Source organism: Canis aureus, chromosome 33 (assembly GCF_053574225.1).
Source record: "Canis aureus isolate CA01 chromosome 33, VMU_Caureus_v.1.0, whole genome shotgun sequence".
NCBI classification, from domain to species: Eukaryota; Metazoa; Chordata; class Mammalia; order Carnivora; family Canidae; genus Canis; species Canis aureus.
Genome location: NC_135643.1, coordinates 20803503 through 20825000, shown reverse-complemented (window position 1 = coordinate 20825000; position 21498 = coordinate 20803503). Strand labels below are relative to the sequence as shown.

Genomic DNA, 21498 nt, shown 5'->3' with positions numbered 1-21498 from the left:
TTTGGGAGCTGGTCAGTCTTTATTAAGTAACTGAGTGTGCAGGTTTCCATATTATAATTTGTATTAGTTCTCTAGGAAATGAGCTCTTTCTCCCTTCCATTTTTTATCTGAAATCTATTATTTGTTCTTATTCAGTAATAATGTACTACTTCAAGGATACGATGAAATGGGGATTTAAAGAACTTAAGTAACTTGACAAAAGCTATACTACAGAATTACTTTATGAAAAAGGAGAGATTCTACCCTCTATCTCTTTGATTTTTTTGTATCATTCTGCTCAATTACAGATTTGGTTTAATTATGATTGATGAGAATATATATATCACAGGTAGTTAACTTTGCTCTTATATGACTTAATTTTTGCAATAATCACTTAATTTTTAAAATAAATTTATTCATGTTCAAAGAGTAATATAAGTTCCATTTTACCACAATTTCAATTATAATTACAGCTTTTGAATTACTAAAGAGTTAACAGAAATCTCAGAGATTGCAAATTCAAATACCTGTAAGAGACATATACTACATTAGCAAAAGATTAAAATCACATGATCATCTCAATAGATGCAGAAAAGCATTTGACAAATTCAACATCCATTCAGATAAAAACTTTCAACCAAGTGGGGTTAGAGAGAACAAACGTCAACATAATAAAGGCCATATATGGGGGTGTATCTGGGTGGTTCAGTAGGTTGAGTGTGTGACTCTTGATCTTAGCTCAGGTCTTGATCTCACAGTTGTGAATTCAAGCCCTACAGTGGGCTCCACACTGTGGAGCCTACTTAAAACAAACAAACAAACAAACAAACAAATAAATAAATAAATACCATATATGAAAAACCTACAGGTAAATCATACCCAATGGTGAAGAATTGAAAGCATTCCCTCTGAAGTTAGGAAGAAGACAAGAATCAATATATACCTGCCACTTTTATTCAACGTAGTACTGGAAGTCCTAGCCATAGTTAACCAGACTGAAAAAATAAACAGTATCCATCTTTGTAAAGGAAAAATTAAACTGTCAGTATTCACAGATGACATACTATACATAAAAAACCTTAAAGACCAAAAAAGTAATAGTAATAAATGAATAGGCAAATAAACAAATGAAATAAAAAATAAATAGAAGTAATAAATGAATAAAATAGAATAAATGAAGTAACAGTAACAAGGGAATAAAAGTAATAGAAGCAATAAATAAATAGAAGCAATAAATGAATAAGCTATAAAACACAAAATTAATACCCAGAAACTGGTAGCGTTTCTATATACTAGTAACAAAGTTGCAGAAAAAGAAATTTAAAAAACAATTCTATTTATAATTGCACCAAAAACAACAAAATACTTAGGAATAAACTTAACCATGGGAGTGAAAGATCTGTATTCTGAAAACTATAAAGCACTGACAGAAGAAACTGAAGATGACACAGACAAATGGAAAGATAACCCATATCGTGGAATAGAAGAATTAATATTGTCAAAATATCCATACTATCGAAAACAATCTACAGATTCAATATAATCTCTATCAGAATACCAAAAGCATTTTTAATAGAATTAGAAAAATTATCCTCAAATTAGTATGGAACAAAAGACTGAATAGCCGAAGTAATCTTGAGAAAGAACAAACCTGGAGGTATCATAATCCCAGATTTCTAATATACTACAAAGCTGCATTAACCATGGGCAGCCCAGGTGGCTCAGCGGTTTAGCGCTGTCTTCAGCCCAGGGCGTGATCCTGGAGACTCGGAATTGTGTCCCATGTCAGGCTCCCTGCATGGAGCCTGCTTCTCCCTCTGCCTCTCTCTCTCTTTCTCTCTCACTCTCTCTCTCTCTGTGACTCTCATGAATAAATAAATAAAATCTTAAAAAAAAAAAAAAAAAGCTGCATTAACCAAACTGGCATAAAAATAGATCAATGTAAAAGACTAGAAAGCCCAGAAATAAATCTATGATATAGTCAGTTAATATTATGTGCTATGTATGTTACATATTATATATTATATAGTCAATCTATGACAAAAGAGGAAAGAGCATACAATGAGGAAAAAACAGTCTTTTCAATAAATAATGCTGGGGAAACTGGACAACTATATGCAAAAGAATGAAACTAGAGCACTAACCCATACACAAAAACAAACTTAAAATTGCTTAAAGACCTAAACATGAGACCTGAAACCATAAAAACCCTAGAAGATAGCATGAAGAATATTATCTTTGATATTGACTATAGCAACATTTTTGTAGATATGTCTTCTAAGACAAGGGTAACAAAAGCAAAAATAAACTATTGGGACTACATCAAAATAAAAAGGTTTTACACAGCAAAGGAAACTATCAACAAAACAAAAAGACAACCTACTGAATGGGAGAAGTGTTGGCAAGGATACAGAGAAAAAAGAACCCCTGTGCAATGTTGGTGGGAATATAAACTGGTACAATCACTGTGGAAAACACTACAGAGGTTCTTCCAAAAATTACAAATAGAAATACCATAAAATCCAATAATTCTACTCTGTGTATTCACCTAAAGAAAACAAAAACATTAATTTGAAAAGATATATGTACCCCTATGTTTATTGCAGCAGTATTTACAATAGACAAGATATGGAAGCAACCTAAGAGCCCATGGATAGATGAAGGGATAAGGAAGATGTGGTGTGTGTACACAGACACACACAAGTATAATGCAGCCATAAAAAAAGAGGAGATCTTGCCATTTGTGACAACATGGATGGACCCAGAAGGTATTATGCTAAGTGAATTAAATCAGATTGAAAAAGACAAATACAGTGTGATTTTACTTATATGTAAAATCTTAAAAACAAAACAAACAACAACAAAAGCAGACTCAGACCTATAAATACAGAAAACAAAATGATAGTTTTCAGATGAAAGGGGTATGGGAAAAATGGGCAAAGGGGAATGGGAGATATAGGTTTTCAGTTACGGAATGAAAAAAAATCATGGAACTAAAAAGCACAGAATAGGGAATATAGACAATAATATTGTAAATAGCATTGTATGGTGACAGATGGTAGCTACACTTGTATGAGCAGAGCATAACATATACAGAAGCTAAATCACAATGTTCTACACCTGAAACTAATGTTAACACTGTGTGTTAACTATACTCAAATAAACCTAAAATATAAAATAAAAATAAATGGATAAATACCTTCTAGAGCCAGACAGAATACTGAGTGAAGTTTGTAGGACTGAAGATAACAGGAAGAAGTACAGAAACTGGGGACCTCATACCCTGCCTAAGAACAACTATCATTAACTGTCATGAATAGGAATGCAGGCTCAGGGATCCTAAATTTTTAGTCTTTCAAGAAAAATTCACAAAATGGATTTCTAACAAAACATCTTGATATTTAAATGTTGACAAGCAATTCCAATTTCTAAAGCTTCCCTAACAAAATCCATCTGCAAAGTATACTTGGCCCCTTGGCTGCTGGTTTACAAGCTCTATTATAAATATGCCTATAATCACTATAGGATGATGCTGCTAAATAAGAAGACTGATCTAAGTCCATAGTAACTCTATGATATGAACAAACAAGTATTACTGAATGCCAGCAAGAAGTATGAAACACTGGGTGACTAACTGATGTTACTGAATGTGTTATAGGAGTCCAAGAAGTGAGAGGTGTCCAGAGAAAGGAGAGATTGGTAAGAGAGGTTAGAAGTAGTCTCCATGAGCTAGATTATGAAGAATGAATAAGAACAGAGGAAAGAAGTTATTCTGGGAGGAAGAATAACATGAACAAAGGTATACTGGCATAATCACTGATGAAGAATATTTCAGGGTCAGTGATAATCAAAGGAAGCTGTATTTCAGAAAGAATGAGAAATTTGAGAGGTAGCAGAATTCTATAGATTCTGAAAGCTAAGTAGAGTTTAGACTCAGTATGATAGGCAGTTGAAGCAGTATTAGATTCTTGAGAAAAAAAAAAGATTCTTGAGAATGATATAATTGATGCAGTATCTTTTTAAAAGGATTAATCTGGTGGTAGCATGTAGAAAAGACTGAAGAGCAAAGACTCTACTATTAGGGAGGACAAGTAAGAAATGGTCTCAGCAGTATAGGAATGAGGAGATGAGGGCCTAGACTCTAGTAGTAGAAACATTAGGAAAGGAAGTTTTCCATTAACCTACTTACTTGAGTGAATCCTTGATGTTAATTTGTGTGTGTGTGTGTGTGTGTGTGTGTGTAGGTGTGTGTGTTTGTGGATATGTATAGATGCACTTTTTTTATTCATTAACAAATTGGAGCTGGCCTAGTATAATGAACAGAACACTAATACAGGATTAGGAAACCAAGATTCTAGATCTGATACTACCCCTAATTCAATGTGTGAACCTGGACATGCTTCTTAACCTCACCGACCTGAGGTTCTGACCAGTGTTCTCTACCCTGGACAGAAAGAGGCAGAGCCATGGTGTCACTGTTTGAGGACCTAGATATTATAATTCTCAAAACCAAATACAATCTTAAATCCAGTCAACCTTTGAACAACACAGAATTGAGCCACACAAGTCTATTTATACATGGGTTTTTTTCAATAAGTACAGCACTATAAATAAATAAATAAATAAATAAATAAATAAATACAGCACTATAAATGTATTTTCTCTTCCTTGATATTCTTAATAAAATTTTAGTTTCTCTAGCTTACTGTATCATAAGAATATGGTACATAATACATACAATATACAAAATATGTGTTAACTGACCATTCTCAGTAAGGTTTCCAGTCAACAGTAGGTTATTAGTAACTAAGTTTTCAGGAGAACCAAACATTACACGTGAATTTTTGACTGTGTGGGAGGTCCATGCCACTAACTTCCACGCTGTTCAAGGGTCAACTGTATCAGGATAAAAATCTAATTTCTGGTTTCTTTTAAAAGTCCCCAAATCTGGCTTAAGCTTGGCCCCTAATTTAGTAAATAAGTTAATATTTGACATGTTTGGTATTCTCTGACCTATTCCCCCACACTGGGGATTCCTGTTCTATAACCTGAATTATTTCTTTCACATGTTCTTAGGTACTAGAGTTAAACTTGTCTGTCTTCCCCCTACCCTGCCTTCCTTTTCCCTTGAAAAAAAAAAAAAAAAACTAGATTGGCTGGTGAGTGGCCTAAAGAGCCTGAGTCTTCTGTATGTGTCCCATGTTAGCTCCGAAACAACACCATTTTTTCCTACATGGCAAAAATGATTGTAGCTAAGTAGGGAACGTCTTTTTTAGGTTAGGCACATACCCTGTAGTTTGCCATAGTCCCATCATTCCCTGTTGTATCTCCACACTGAGACCCAATGTTAGTTGCCATTCATCATGCTTTCACTACTATTCTTATTATAGTAGAGAAATATTTTTGTCACCGTTGTCTTTTACCAAAAGTGAGAAACTTAAAGACAGATGTTTTTCAAGAAAAAAAAAGAAAGCATACATTTTTATGGAAATAAAAAATATTCCTTTAAATTTAATATGCAGTGGGGTGGGGAAGTACCCCTGTGTCAAAAGATTGCCATTTAACCCTCCTCAATCACAGAGTTTCTTCATTTGAGTTTGGGAACCCTGCTATATGTATTGGGAAGCTATTAAAAATATATATCTAAGGAGTGAAATGATCAGATTCATCTTTTAAATAGAGTACTCTAGCAGCATGTAAAAACTGGTTAAGAAGGGAAATGCTAGGGGAAAGAACATCTGTTACAGAATAGTGAAATGGTCTCAAGAAGGGGTGATAAAACGCTGAATTGGTAGTGTTTACAGTAGAGAGAAGAGGAGAGGGTTGATTCAAAGAAGTAGAATTGTAAGAACTTAGGGAACCCAACAGATATTAGAAACAGAATGACTAGATTTCAGAAATGACTGAGTGGATGGATGGTGATACCATTCACTGAGCTAGGGAATTCAAAGGGAGAAAAAGTCTTGGGTAAAGGTAACGTAGTATAGTATTACTCTACAGTAGAAATAGGTAAACTATGGTCCATCTCTTGATTTTGTATCATCCAAGGGTAAAACAGTTTTACATTTGTAAATTATTGAATAAAATAAAAAAGAAATATATTTCATGATGTGCAAATTGTATGAAATTCAAACGTTAGTGTCCATAAACAAAGTTTTATTGGAATGTAACTCACTCCTTTATTGTTTATACCCGTGTTCACGTTATGATGGCAGTTGAGTAGGGGAGACAGAAACCATACGTAGTGCCTTCATCAGTTTATACTGCTGTTTGATGTACTACAAATTGCAGCTGCACAGTTATGGCTGTCCATTGTTTTGAGTGCCATGGGTATTGTCATATCACAACATTCCATTTTGACCATTAAACCAAAACAGGAAACATATACTTCAAATGTCATGTTTTTAAGGCATTTAAGTGGTGTGTGGACTATCTTGTTATTGAATTAGATAGCAAACAAATATATCATGCAATGACACTATAGCTATGTTAGAAAAATACTACACCTATACTACCAGACTAAACTTTCATCATATTCACAATTCATAGGAAAGTAATTGTCAGAGAAATTAGAAAATATAAAATACAGTAGCTCATCAAAGCTGAATTTCTTTACAAAAATAAAAAAATGAGGGGACCCTGCATGGCTGTCAGTTGAGCATCTGCCTTCCTCTCCGGTCATGATCCTGGAGTCAAGGGATCAAGCCACTTAGGGCTCCCTGCTCAGCAGGGAGTCTATTTCTCCCTCTCTCTTTGCCCCTCCCCCTGCTGGTGGATGCTCTCACTCTCTCTCAAATAAATAAAATCTTAAAAATTAATTAATTAATTAAGTAAAAAATGAAAATGAAGCTACAAACTAAGTTTCTGAGTGGCTCACTTATTAATCAAGCAAGAAAGCTGTTTACTCATGGTGAGCTAAATTGTGTTTTGACTACAACAGCCAAAGAAATATTTCATGGGTGGTGGTAGGGATTGTTTGAGAGTAGCCATTCTGTGATGATAACTACTTGAAGAGGTAAGGATATTGGGAGCAATATCAATACTCTACTAAAAAACAAGGCAAATGATTTTGTAAAGTTTTCATTGGTTCTTGATAAGTTGATAGATATTAGTGATACTAATTAATGTTATTTTCAGAACACTGACACAGAGCATGAAGCAACTAAAGAATTAGCCTCTATGAAGAGTCTGCATAGAATCACAATAGGCGAGTTTATTTTCAAAATTGAGATTATACATTAATTCAATACAACCTGAAGTGGAATCTGCTACGATGTATTACAGCTGATGGCGATAAAAATGTGAGGAACAGAAAAAGGCTTAGCAGGCACCCGGGTGGCTCAGTTGGTTAAGCATCTGTCTTCGGCTCAGGTCATGCTCCCAGTGTCTGGGATCAAGCCTCCCATAGGCTCCCTGCTTAGCGGGAGCCTGCTTCTCCCTTTCTCTCTGCCTGCTGCTCCCCCTGCTTGTGCTCTCTCTCTCTTTGTCAAATAAATAAATAAAATCCTAAAAGAAGAAAGAAAGAAAGAAAGAAAGAAAGAAAGAAAGGAAGGAAGGAAGGAAGGAAGGAAGGAAGGAAGGAAGGAAGGAAGGAAAAAGAAAAAAAAAAGGTTTAGCTGAACAAACTTACCAAGTTTGTGAAAATGTAAGATATTTAAAGCCAATGGTTCTTCATTATATTATTCATCAGTAGGCATTTTATCAAGAAAATATTTCAAACTATCATGTATTCCTGAACCAGTGGTATCAACTTCATTCACTCTCATAGATGTAATAAGCATCATCAGTTCTGTGTACGTTGATAAGAAGAAGAAGCTAAATACCCTGACCAGCCTTATCACACAACAGTTTAATAGCTCAGCAATGGTAGAGTTTGATTTTGATTTTTCAGTTCAAAGGTGAGATGAAATTCCTGGGGGAATAAAAAGAAATGCCTTTAACCACTATTAACAAACAATGAATGCCTCTGGAAGTTAGATTTGCTGCAGATTTGATGTTGCCTAGAATTTGACCTGAAAATCAAAAGGCAAAATAGGGCTTATATGAGGAACTTAACTATGTTGTCATTTTGACAACATTGTTGGAAACACAAGTAACCATCAATCTACTGTACAAGCTTCTGGTACTGTCAAATGTTAAAATAAGAGACCTCCATGCATATACAAATTTGCAACAGATATATTTTACAAGCTCAAACCATGGTTATAGCAGGGTTTTTCAGACTTCAGATGCAAAAGAAACTTCTACACAAGAAAATCCACTTAACTAAGCAACTGAGAAGCTTCCACCTTTCTATTTTAAAGATTTTTTTTTTTTTAATTCACGATAGACACAGAGAGAGAGAGAGAGAGAGAGAGAAAGAGAGGCAGAGACACAGGCAGAAGGAGAAGCAGGCTCCACGCCGGGAGCCCGACACGGGACTGGATCCTGGGACTCCAGGATCGCATCCTGGGCCAAAGGCAGGCGCCAAACTGCTAAGCCACCCAGGGATCCCCCCACCTTTCTATTTTAAGTGGTTAATCCATAATGTAGTAGCATGCTAAGTAGCAAATATCAAGAGTAGAATCCAAAAGAATTCTATAAATTCCTTCCATGGAAATGAACATGCTCATTAATAAAATCATATCCTCATGGACTGATTACAGTATTTGGCAATGTCTATCTATGTTTCGAAAACAAAATCCATTAAATCACATTACAGATCTGCATTAACAAATGATCAATTCTGATGACAAGATAACTCTGAATCCCAATTAAATGAAATTCTATCTCAAAAACAGAATTAAAATATTGTTATTAGTATATCTGTATTGCAATAACTTATGTTCAATTAGTGTTGTATTTTGAATTTAGTCAACAAAATATTTGTGGATATTTGTTTTCTTTCATCATATATTTCTCTCTTATCTATGGAATATCTTTGATTTTGCCTCTTGGCCTGCAAAGCCTAAAATACTTACCATCTGGCCCTTTATGTAAAAAGTCTGCAGACCCATGCTCTACGGTGATGCTACTGAAAGTGCAACATCATCTGCCAATGTCTTGACAATGCAAATTCTCAGCCCACCCAATGTCTACTAAATCAAAATTTCTGAGGGTGGGCGTATTAATTTTTTTTTTAATAAACACTAGTGGATTCTTAAGTAAGCTAGAGTTTGAGAATCACTGCTCTAAAATAAGATTTTAGAGACTTAGTTCTCTCCCCCTGGATGAATTATTTAATTCTTTGAATCAATAAAATGGGAATAGAGTCACTTACTTCATAGAATTGTTGAAAAAATTAAAAATTTTAAAAATATGAAAAAATGTAAAGCTTAGCATAATTAACATCAATAATTCTTATTAAATGATAAATGGTAATTATTCATTCAATGGTGTACTAAAACTCCTTTGTACCAGCCCAAGAAACATGATTATTAAATTTTTAGGAATTTTATGAGGCAATTAGTAAAACAGCCATTACTAAAAATTAAATTTTATAAACCTCAATAAGTTATGTTAAAACAAAGGTATTAATACTCAAAACTCTTTACTACTTAATTATTTCACTATATTTTACTGTTATCTGTGCTCATAAGGTTATTATATCTATATGGTGGATCTACTATATACTGATGTGCTGCAATTCATCTCTTCCCAACTATGCATTCATAAGATATCAACAACCACCACAAATCCAGGCTTTATTAGAGAAGGGCTTTTGGTTGAACATAACCATCACACCTCTAGTTATTATCATTAAAAACTGCACAATGAATTTGGTTTTGAACTGAATTAATTTGAATTAACTATGGATATAGAGATGTTTAATAATCTCCCAGATAAAAAAATAGCCCATACATATATTATATATATGCCTACAGATATTATAGCCCATACATGTATTATACATACTGCCTACATATAGTCCAAACATTATACATATTACCTACATTATATAAAATATATAACATATATAATAAACTATTTTATCAAATATATATACCTACATATTTAATAAAATATTTATGTATATGCATATAGTATATGCAAGCATATAAATTTAGTAAAACAGATTTATAAATATACATATGTATATACACACACACACACACACATATATATAATATAGGCACTAGTAGCATATAGTTAGTAGTTGAAGTCATAAATTTGGACAAAATTAAGCAAAAACAGCCTCAGAGAAGATACCAGATATACACCTCATATGGAAATAATTCATTTTGTATACAAAAAGTTAGAAGGACTTTGGAGTTTGTAAGCAGAGCCAATCACAGCTAGCAGCTCAATTTAACCACTTCCATTTACCACTACCCTAATTCTCACTTTTATTTTTATTTTTTTAAGGTTTTATTTATTTATTCATGAGACACACACGGCGGGGGGGGGGGTAGGGGGGCGGCGGGGCGGGGCGGGGCAGAGACACAGGCAAAGGGAGAAGCAGGCTCCATGCAGGGAGCCCGAGGTGGGACTCGATCCCGGGTCTCCAGGATCACACCCTGGACTGAAGGCAGCGCTAAACCGCTGAGCCACCCGGGCTGCCCTAATTCTCACTTTTAACTCCTGGAATGCTTCTAGCAACAAAAGTTGCATAAATAGATGTATTGAGAGAATGACATTACTCTGCAATTTGAATCCAGCATTTATATCTTAGCTCACATAAGTAATGGTATTTAGGCCGTCTAGTCAGACAAAGCTAACAGGTTGTTTCAAACTTTGAAGTGCTACCTCAAGTAGACATTTACTCTTTGAACACTAAAGAAAAACTGATTATATAAGGATGAATACAGCATATTTAAGACATTAGTGATACAAAGTATATTCAAAGTTCAGTTTCAAGGAATCATAGAATTTTATAACCAAAACAGACTTCATAACTTACTGATATCTTCATTTATTATTGCTCTTCTCTCCACAAGAACTATTTGCCAAGTTAAATGCCTAGGAAAGTATTTTCAATTTAGTGTTATCCGAACATTTGATTATCAAAAATTAACACCAAGTTCTCAAAGGAGTGGGTCTTCCTTCTCCATTCCTCCTGATGATTGAGTATTAAAAATTTAGGTAATTCTTATGGTCGCTGCTGGTGCCACCAATAATGCTAGAATTGCCAAGTTCAAATTCAGTGACCTGGAATCTCTGTAGAGGGAAACCACAGTATTTTCCCCAAATGTACCCAGAAGCTCCAACATTCCAATGTGAAAGTTAAAACTCTACAGTTCTCAAAATGAATTAGGGTTATTATAACTTTCCAAATAGTAGTACTAGGGACTTCAGAAGATGACTCTACCAAAGACAGTGAATTTAGCCCTGCTTCCATGGGGAGAAAACAGATAACATAACAAAGATGTAATGCCAACATAAGAAAAATTATTGAACTAGTCAATCTGTGATCTATGCTCTTTTTAAAAAGTAAATTAGCGACTACCAGTTTACCAAAAAATTGTATCATTCTAATTTGAAAAAAAAAAAAAAAAAAGATCTGTAAAATCATTCCTGAACTTAGATATACAAGAGGAAAAAAATACAAGACTGATCTATAAAGCTAATACATATTTATACAGAAAAACAGAACCCTAGGAATTAAGGGTATAGAGACATAACTAGAGAAATTCCAAATTCACAAAGACTAATAGAAATAAAAAGTGATAAAACCATTCATCAGTAAAAAGTATACTTTATGTAAAATGCTATGCAAAATTATAAAACCATTTCTAAGCTCAATCTGTATGACAAATATTGCAAACATAAAAAGTACACTATACTAGGATATAATGACATTAAAAAATGTCAGACTTGTGAAGCACTATGGTAACATTACAAATTATTCTCAGGCAAGAAAATAGCATGTATCACTCCATATAAAGTGCAACATTTTAAAAATGTTTAAAGAAACCTATGCTTATTTACAGATCTTTAAACAGGTCAAGGGATATAGTGAATTCTTAGTTTCTACTTCCTCATTACTCAGCCTCTACAACTGATCTCCATATCTACTACACCTCTTAAAGCTGCTTTTTAGAAAATATCCTGGGTAATATCCTAACCAAACCACATCACAATTCAGATCCTTTCCTCAGTCCTTATCACTGGGTTCTGAAGCAATGGATATTATTAACCATTCAGTATATAATGAAACTAGCCACATGCCAATTCTAGGGTTTCACTCCTACCTACTTCTGTCTCTTTCAGTTGTCAAATCATTCCATTCTCCCCTGACAATGGGTCATTCCTCAAGATTCTTACCTTGGACAAATTTTCTTTTTTTTCTTTCTGTTGCCTCTCTGCCTCCTACCTAACTTGAAATATCATTCGGGATTTATGAATAACTTCCAGATCTCAAGTTCAAATCCTCTCTTAAAAGTTAAAATAACTGGGCAGCCCCGTGGCTCAGAGGTTTAGCGCTGCCTTCAGCCCAGGGCCTGATCCTGGAATCCCAGGATCGAGTCCCACGTCAGGCTCCCTGCATGGAGCCTGCTTCTCCCTCTGCCTGTCTCTCTCTCTCTCTCTCTCTCTGTGTGTCTCTAAGGAATAAATAAATAAAATCTTAAAAAAAAAAAAAATAACTATTTGTTAAATATTTGTTACCTAGTTTCAGTCAGTCAACAAATGTTTACTGCATAGCTACTATGTGCCACACACTATTATTTGAGATGTATTCAAACCTAATGAGAGGGGCAGGCCGGGTGGCTCAGTGGTTTAGCGCCGCCTTCGGCCCAGGGCCTTATCCTGGAGACCCAGGATCAAGTCCCACGTCAGGCTCCCTGCATGGAGCCTGCTTCTCCCTCTGCCTGTGTCTCTGCTTTTCTCTCTCTCTCTCCTTCTCTCTGCCTCTCATAAATAAATAAATAAATAAATAAATAAATAAATAAATAAATAAATAAATAAATAAATATTTAAAAAACAAAAACAAAAACAAACCTAATGAGAATCCCTGTCATCAATGAGCAGAGAATCTAAATGGCAAAATAAACAGTGCAACCCATCAGGCCCAAAACTTACTATTCGTGTTTCCTCTTCCAATGGATTAAATATATATTAATATTTCCACATTTTCTTTATTGCCCAGGCGATACTGTACATCTCCTTTCTCAATTCCATACTCAATTAGTTGGCAAGTAAATCCTGTTCTTTATTTGCAACATTCTACTCCCATTGCCACAGTCTAGTTCCAGCCAGTAAATATTTTCACCCAAACTGCAACAACTACCTTCTGAAGTGTTCTCTATTTTCTCATCTAACCCATCTTTCACTTAACAGATTAATTTTCCTAAACCACAGATGTGATCCATCACTTAACTACCTAAAAATGTTTCATAGTCCCTTAATAGACCAAAGTCCAAAAACTTCTTTAATTTGGCATTTAAGTTCCTCTACTATCTGGTCTTTACCCATAAATACTTTTTCATCTCTGTCACACACTCTTACCTTACCTTTTTGCTCCAGCCAAACATGACTATTTAGTCATATCCTGAAATTCCTTAAGTATTCCCTATCTCTATATCTCCATTTATGCCATTTCTCTCCTGCCAACGCCCATCCTAATTAACAGTCTCCATTCATTTCTACCTTCCAGAAGTTTAACCAACCTTTGGTTCAAACAGCATCATTTTTCTAAAACCTTCTTCTCTCCATGCCCTGAATCTATAACACATGTAAAGATCATTTATTATCACTTCCGTTATAGCTATCTGTGTATGTATCGTATCATTCCAATTAGGATTAAATGGAACTTGAAGTATGAATGTTTTATTCATCTCTGTCCTCCCACAGTACATTGTACTTGGTTGATATTCAATAAATATTAAGTATGTGTTGACTCTATAATAAGATATATATTATAGCCATGCCCCATAAGACTATATAGGAAGTTTCCTTCACTTTCTTACAGAGAAAAAGCACTGCCATGAGAATATTTTTTTAAATCACCTTATTTATTTCTTGGGAAGTCTTTCAAAAGTGATTTTTTCCTACCATTAATCAGGGTACCCTTTACGTATATGTCAATTGTTATAACTTCTTTGGCTCAGAAGATGAAATCGCTTTACAAGGTTTCAATTTTATGTTATTGCATGTCCTAGTGATCACACACTAACCCACCTTACCATGGAAGACAGCAGTGCAGAAGGAAATGGCTTACCTGGAGGCTATCCCCGAATCCATGTCTCTGAGTCAACCCAACCTTTTTTTTTTTTTTTTTTTTTTTTTTTTTTACCAAGAAGACTACTCATAGTATAATTATACTTCTCTATTCCCAATTCCTCCAAGCCTCCATAATAACTACCAAACTGAATGTTCAAAGCCCATACTTTCAAGTTCACAAATGGAAAATAATAGGTTTTAACTTCAATAGTGAATTCACCAAAGACTTATTGAATATCTACTATGTGGAAAGAACTGTGGGATACACAAAAATTAATTAGACATAATTTACATCTTCTGGAACTGATGACTAACTGCACAACACACACATAAACAACTCCATTATAAGGCAGATTATGTAAGTGCTAAAAAGCCTCCAATAAGGTATAGAGTACTATGAGGAGAGACTGGTTTAATCAAAGAGTATCTGAGAAACTTCAAATGAGAGAAGGGTTTCTATCTGACCATTCTTTGAAATCAAGCAGTAACATTCAAGAATTTGAAGATCAATCATTTTTAAATAAAGTATTTTTATTCATAAGTATGGCAACAGAATTGAATTTTTTCTATTGAGAAGACTCTGACTCAACATGTAAGTTAAAATTTTATTTAAATGGATTTTCTAGCTCACCTTGAAACACGGGTTAATGTATTTCACAAGCCATATTTGTGGCCTATAATTAAGGAGAGAGCTTTTGTATGTCCAAGGAAAATTTACAATGTGTCCAATAATCTGAGTATTTATTTAAAATTCTACTCCTGGAGAAAAGCTAGGTACCTATGGGCCACCCAATTTTACATAAATTCGTTCAGCATAATACCGATAGTACATTAAAAGGGGGGGAAGAAATCTGAACTAAAGATAAAATTCAGGGCCATAATTCATTTTTTATTCATACCACCTCCTCCTGCAACACTAGCCTCTCCCCAATATAGGACCAAAGGTCTGAAACAGCTTGGAGCATCTGCTTTTCCAGTAAGCTCCATCCACACCATTTCCAGATTTAGATACTTCCTAGAAGATTCTCAATTGCCACGACTGAATGCTAGACGTGTTGAGCACTGTATTGACAGATGAAAGAACCACATTCATTTTAGGCTTAAAATAACTTGCACAGAGGGGTGGGAAAAGTCCGAGTTGACAGACGCCAACGGAGCAAATTTTAAAAGAGGAGATTACGACAGGGGTGGAAGCGAACCAGGGGCATGTAGACGTACGGTACTTCGAACTGATACTATCTTTTAAAAAAAAAAAATCGCCTATTAAATTACAGAACTCATCAGACGTTTCTGTAATTACCGCACTGAACGCCTAAGCAATGTCATGAAAAAAAAAAAATGTTAAGATAAGTCATATGTCATTTTAGAGAATGCACCTGCTTTTAAGTATCTGGTCGCAAACCAATTCGTTGGGATCAACCGTACATACAAAGGAACTAAAAATCAGATTATGTAGATTGAGGCAGGGGACGCCGGGAAGGAATAACTGAGATGTAAGTTCCGTAACGTGTCCAGGGTGCGTCTCTCGGCGCAGCTACAGCCGGCGGGCGAAGGCGCCCAGGAGGGGGCTGGGCACGGGGCCCCCGGCCGGCGGCTCTCCGCATCCTCCCGCGCGCTCCTCGTGGCCTCTGACAAGTCATCCCTCGGCCGGGGACGCCGGCCGCTCTCCCCCGCCAGAAACCATTCCCATGCAGGTCGTGCCGTCGCCCAAACTACTTGCTCGCACTTCCCCGCCTCGGGCTGGGGAAAGGTCGCCCAGACCGGGAAGTTCCGCGAGGCGGGCTCTCCCGCGCGGTCCGACCGAGCCTCCGCGCCCGCAGCCGCCGAGGGAAGGGGGCGGGCGGCCTCCGGAGGATGCTGGCCCGCGAGGCCGGCCCCGCGGTGCCCGGGCACGGCTCGGGCAGGAAGAATGGAGGAGGGGAGGCGCGGCCGCGAGGTGCCCGAGGGCCGCACCCCGCGCCCGGGACCCTCCCAGCCCAGCCCGGGGACCCGCGCGCGTGCCGCGAGCGCCGACTGTCCCCGCAGGGCGAGCCGCGGTCCCACAGCCGCGGGCTGGAGAAATCCGGCAACTTTGCGCGAGAAACGCTTCCCACCCTGCAACACGCCGAGGGAGAGAAAAATGTCAGGCGATGACGGGGAAGGCAGGGTGACTTACCCATGTTTCTCCCGGAGGGTGCGGAGCCAGCAGGGCGAGGCGAGGGTCCCCGGAGCGGGCGGGCGGGCGGCGTCCTCCCTCTACCTCGGCCTCTCCCGCAGCCAGGGAGGGACCCGCGGGGGGCGGCCGCCGGGGAGGAGCAGCTGCTGCTGCCGCTGCTGCTGCTGCAGGCGGCGCGGCCGCGGCGGGGACGAGCGGCGGGGGGCGGGGCGGGGCGGGGCGGGGCGGGGCGGGCGCAGCCTGCGGCGGGCGCGGCTCGGAGCGGGCGGGCGCCCGGGAGGCAGAGCCGGGCTGAGCAGCGGCGGCCCCGACGCGCGGCCCGGGGGCGCCCCGCCCTCTCCGCCGAGCATGCTCAGTGTCTCCCGCGCCCCTTTCTCTTCCCCTCCGCGGGCGGGCCCGCTGCAGCCGCCGCAGGCCGCGCGCTGGGTGGGCTGCGGGGTCCCGAGGGCTGCCGCCCGGCTTGCCCGCCGACCCCGTGTGCCTTACGGGACGGCCCGGCCGCGCGGGCTGCAGGTCCCCGGAGGGGGCGGCGGGGACGCCCCGCAGACATCCCGAGACGGAGCTGCCGTGCACGGGCCGCCGACGGGGCTGCGCCTCCGCGAGACCGAGACCTGAGGGCGCCCGTTCTCCGAGCAGCCTGCGGGCGCGGGGCGCGGGGCGCGGGGCGCGGGGCGGGGGGCGGGCTCCTAGCGTTAGCGGCGCAGCAGCGGGGTGGTTGGGGCTGCCTCGGCCGCGGCGAGCTTCACAACAGGGCTGGGCAGCCGAGAAGGGGGCCGCCCCCAGGGCTTTCCTCCTACGGAAGCGCGGCCTTGCCTCCCCCGAGACGCCTGGAAAGCCACCGGCGGAGCTAGGGTGCCCTCGGGCTCCCCCCACCGGGCAGCGCCCCGCCGAGGTTACCGAGGTAGCGGCGGCCCCGCCCAGCCGGCGGGCCAGGCCCCCGGGACGCCCCCGATCGCGGGCGAGACCCGAGCGGGCGCCCTCCCGGCCGGGCATGCGCTGGGCCCCGCGCCCCTGCCCTGCGGGGGGAGCCGCGAAGAAACCTTCCTGCTCCCTGCGGGGGCCGCGTCTGGCCCGGACCCCTCGTAGCTGTAGGAGTCGGACCGCTCTCCCCACACAGCAGCAGCCGCACCCCAGCAGGGGACAGGCCCGCGGGCAGCAGTCCCACCTGTGGAAGGGGGACGTTGCACACCTGAATCGAGGCTGCTTCTCCCTTCCAACCCCTACTCTTTAAATTCAACGTTGAGGGATCCCGGGGTGGCGCAGCGGTTTGGCGCCTGCCTTTGGCCCAGAGCACGATCCTGGAGACCCGGGATCGAGTCCCACGTCGGGCTCCCGTTGCATGGAGCCTGCTTCTCCCTCTGCCTATGTCTCTGCCTCTCTCTCTCTGTGACTATCATAAATAAATAAAAATTAAAAATAAATAAATAAATAAATTCAACGTTGAGAAAAGGCGCCTTGCCTCGCTTCAGCCGTGACCCGCTCTTACAGTGGGGTCGGCTTCCGTTTGTATGATAACCGCAAGCACGCAGGTCAGAAGTGCCTTAGAGTTCCTTAAGCAGAGCAGATTTTGTGTGAGCTCTCTAAAAACAAAAGTGAAACGCGATCATTAAAAAAAGAAAGAGCTTTGGTAAAACAAGGAAACGCAATTTACCGACGTCCAAGCTATTAGGCCTTCCTGATGCCTAAGACCAATCAGGCAACCAACCTCCTTCCCTTTCTGGGATATAAGGATGCTTTCGGTTTTGCCTTCAAATATTCTTACATGCTAAATGAGTTTCCTAGGGCTGCTGTAACTATCACAAACTGCGCAGCTTAGAATAGAAATTGACGGTCTCACAGTTCCAGAGGCTAGAAGTCTGAAAGTGTCAGGCCACGCTCCCTCTGAAGGCACTAAGGAAGGATCTCTTCCAGGCCTCTCCTGGCTTCTGATAGGTCCCTGGCTTGTGGTGGCATAACTCCACAATCTTCACATGGCATGTCTGTTCAAATGTGGCCTCCCTTTCTATAAGGCTGCCAGTCATGGATTAGGGGCCCGAGTATACTTTAGTATGACCTTATCTTTAGTTATATCTATAACCTAGACCCTATTTCCAGGGTTAAATCTGAGATACTGGGTGTTGGGTCTTAAATAAATTCGCAGGGGACATGACTCAATCCATAACACACCAACGCAAGTTACACACATACACACCCCTGCCATGCTCCACATTCCTTTTGGAGCTCTCCAGATCACACACACACACACAGCCCCATGGTCCACTTTGATTTTGGACCTCTCCAGATCATATTGGGCCTTTGTATGGCTGCTTTTTTGTCTTTCTTTTTACTTAACATTCATTAATCTCTTCCAGATTCTCAAATTCACTTGCTTCATTTTTCCTGCTACTTTTTTTCTAGTTACATATTACAATTATTTTCTAAGAGCATCTTTTTTCATTTGGATGTACAAATTCAAACTAGCAAAAGCTACAGCAGCTTTGTGACCTCCCACCTGACACTAGTTTAAGTGCCGCTTTTGTTCTGCTTGACTCTAAAAACCATTCCCTTAGCACTACTATCAATTAAAACCACAGGGCTGTCTAGACATACTGCATACAATGAGTCCCAAAGTGCTGGCGTATGATGGCAGTAAGACCCGGTACTCATTGCTACATGTGGAAGTGTAACCAGTGTAACGCCTACCCTTTCGCACATAATGCTAGTTCTCACCTCAACTTTCTTCTCCTGTTTTAGAAATATGACTTTTTTCTCATATCTTTACTTTCTTCATCTTTTTCTTCAAAAGTTACCTGCATGAAGACTTCCCTAGCCATTTTATCTAATACTTCAACATTCCCACTTCATATCCTAGATTCCATATTAATTTTTTTCCTTAGCACTTATCACTAAAATAATCATTTAAGCAACATTTTGCTTATTGGTATTCACCCTCATTTCAATCTAAGCTCCCCAAAGGCAGGGATTTTTGTCTTCCTTATGTGCCATGGTATCCCCAGTGTTGGTACAATGCTAGTACATAGTAAGTGCTCAATAAAAATTTGTTGTATGAATGAAACTCTTCATCCTTCCAAAGTTTTATCTTGAAAGGAACAAGAATGATGTTCTTTTTTATGAACTCTAGCACCTTACCAAGTAAAAGTCATTAATCAATAAATATTTATAAAGATGATGACAGCTGCTGTCTGTATTGCCTCTATTCCCTCAGTTGATAGATATTTACTGAGTGCCTACTATATTAGGCACTATAATAGACACCAGGGATAAAAAAATAAACTATGGCACCTGCCCTAAAAAAGTTACATATTAGAAAGATTGCTTTGGGGATACCTCTAGTCACTGATTACATAAATAGCTAGAAAATATTCTCCAGATGTCGAGAGTTTCCAGAAATAAATCTACTGGTGTCTGTACTTTGGGTTAGGCAAGAGTCAGGATTTTATAAGGCCTGCTGCAAAATAAAGGAAGACATTTTGTTGCGATGCAGAGGCTTTTATATTAAGTATCACAAATGTATTTATATTTTGAAAATTGATTTAGGATTAGCCAGATAGCTGTTGAGGGCCAGGGGAGACAGATCAAAGAAAATGTTTATTAGAAAGGCTTAGAATCACTACATTTGGGCAAGGTTTATAACATAACTTTACTTCATTGATGTGTATAGCCTTATAAGAGGTTGAAAAGTGATTTAAATTCTTTAAAGGAACTGTACTGGGAGGGGCAGAGCAAGAGGAGGTAGAAAGAGAGAAAATGTTCTTTAAAAGAATAATAGGGAACTGATTGCCTCTTCTTTACCACCTTCTGAATATCATTTAAGGGAATCTCACTGGAGTAGTTAAACTGAACTTTGCAGCGATAAAAAATGAGTTGGCAGTGAACAGTCTTCTACCTACACTATTTTTAAAATACCTCTGTGAGTTTAGGCTAGTCTAGGTTTGAACAACAAAAATGTCTCACCTTTGGTCCATTGTAACCCTCCTCCCCCTCCCCAGTATCTCTTATTTACTTAATATGTTAACCATTTTCTAAATGTTATGAAATTAAAATTTTCTCTTTTCAAAGTCTGTCACCTTAAACTGACTAATGTCTACATATTGCAAACAACTATAGCCCTAGATCATATACATTTTTTAGACAGGACGAAGAACTGCAAACCATCTGTTCTGAGCTCAGCACTATGCTAAATGCTATAGGATAACTATAGGTGCATATCATGCGAAACAAAAGTAGAGACAAGTCTATATTTAAAGTCTCTATTAGAAAATCTCTTAAGTCTGTAAATGCTATCATATTTTTTTTAAATTAGTCAAAGATGGCTTCATAAGGAGAGGATATAAATGGATAGAATTTTTGTGTGGAGATGTTGGAAGAAAAGCATCTTTTTCCAAGAGAGAGAAACAGCATGAACTGAGGCATAATTATGTTACATTTATAAGACCATAAAAAAAGGGTACATATTGGAACATAGTTAGAAACAAGATTGGAAATTTAGTATGAAGGACAGATCATGATGCGTTAAAAAAGCCAAACAAAAGAATTTAAGCTTGATAAGGTAAGAAATACAGTCATTGAAGATTTCTGAGAAATGGAATAACATGATGAAAACAGTATAAGGCCAGGAAAAGAAGTAATAGGTTACAGAAAGCAATATTTGTTGAGAGCATGTGCCATTCTACCTAGGAATTATATACACAAATATCAATAAGACACAGTTTTAGTCCTCAGAGAATACAGAGATAGACAATAATTAAAATACAGTGCTATCACTACCAAGATGGGCAATATAAGTAGGACATTTAACCCTATTACGGAAAGCCTCTTAGAAAGATGTCATCTCAGCAGAGACCTGAAAGATTAGTAGAAGTCAACCAAACAGAAGGCTTTATATTGCAGAGGCCTGGAGACAAGAGTTGGAATCTTTGAGGAATCTGCAAGCAGTTAATGGCTAGGGTGAGGTGTGTCCAGATTTAGGGAAAGGGAGAAGGTTGTGGAACAAAAGCAGACAAGTAAGAGAGATCAAATCTTGTAATGCCTTCATGGCTGACGTGGGGTATTGGATTTTATCCTGAGGAAAGCAGGGAGTCATTGAAGGGTTTGAAAGTTTAAAGTTTGAAGATGTCATAGTTAAATTTATATTTTAATAGTTGCAAAGCAGAAAGAGATCCATACTGGAGAATGGGAGACTGTTGTAGTATTCCAGGTTTGAGCTGAACTAAAATTGAAGCAGT

The 21498-nt window shown here is 39.1% G+C and overlaps 1 protein-coding gene across 11 annotated transcripts in view; it reads right to left on the bottom strand.

Annotated features, from left to right (window-relative positions):
- Positions 1–16470, bottom strand: part of RAP1GDS1 (Rap1 GTPase-GDP dissociation stimulator 1) — a 164773-nt gene extending 148303 nt beyond the window's left edge. For all 11 annotated transcript variants that reach the window (XR_013371299.1, XR_013371304.1, XR_013371303.1 and 8 more), the window contains exon 1: positions 16274–16470. Coding sequence is in view for 4 of the 11 variants with exons in the window: in XM_077882960.1 (XP_077739086.1) it covers positions 16274–16277 (4 nt within the window). In the remaining 7 variants the exon portion in view is untranslated. The remainder of the gene's footprint in view (positions 1–16273) is intronic.
- Positions 16471–21498: the final 5028 nt, after the last annotated feature.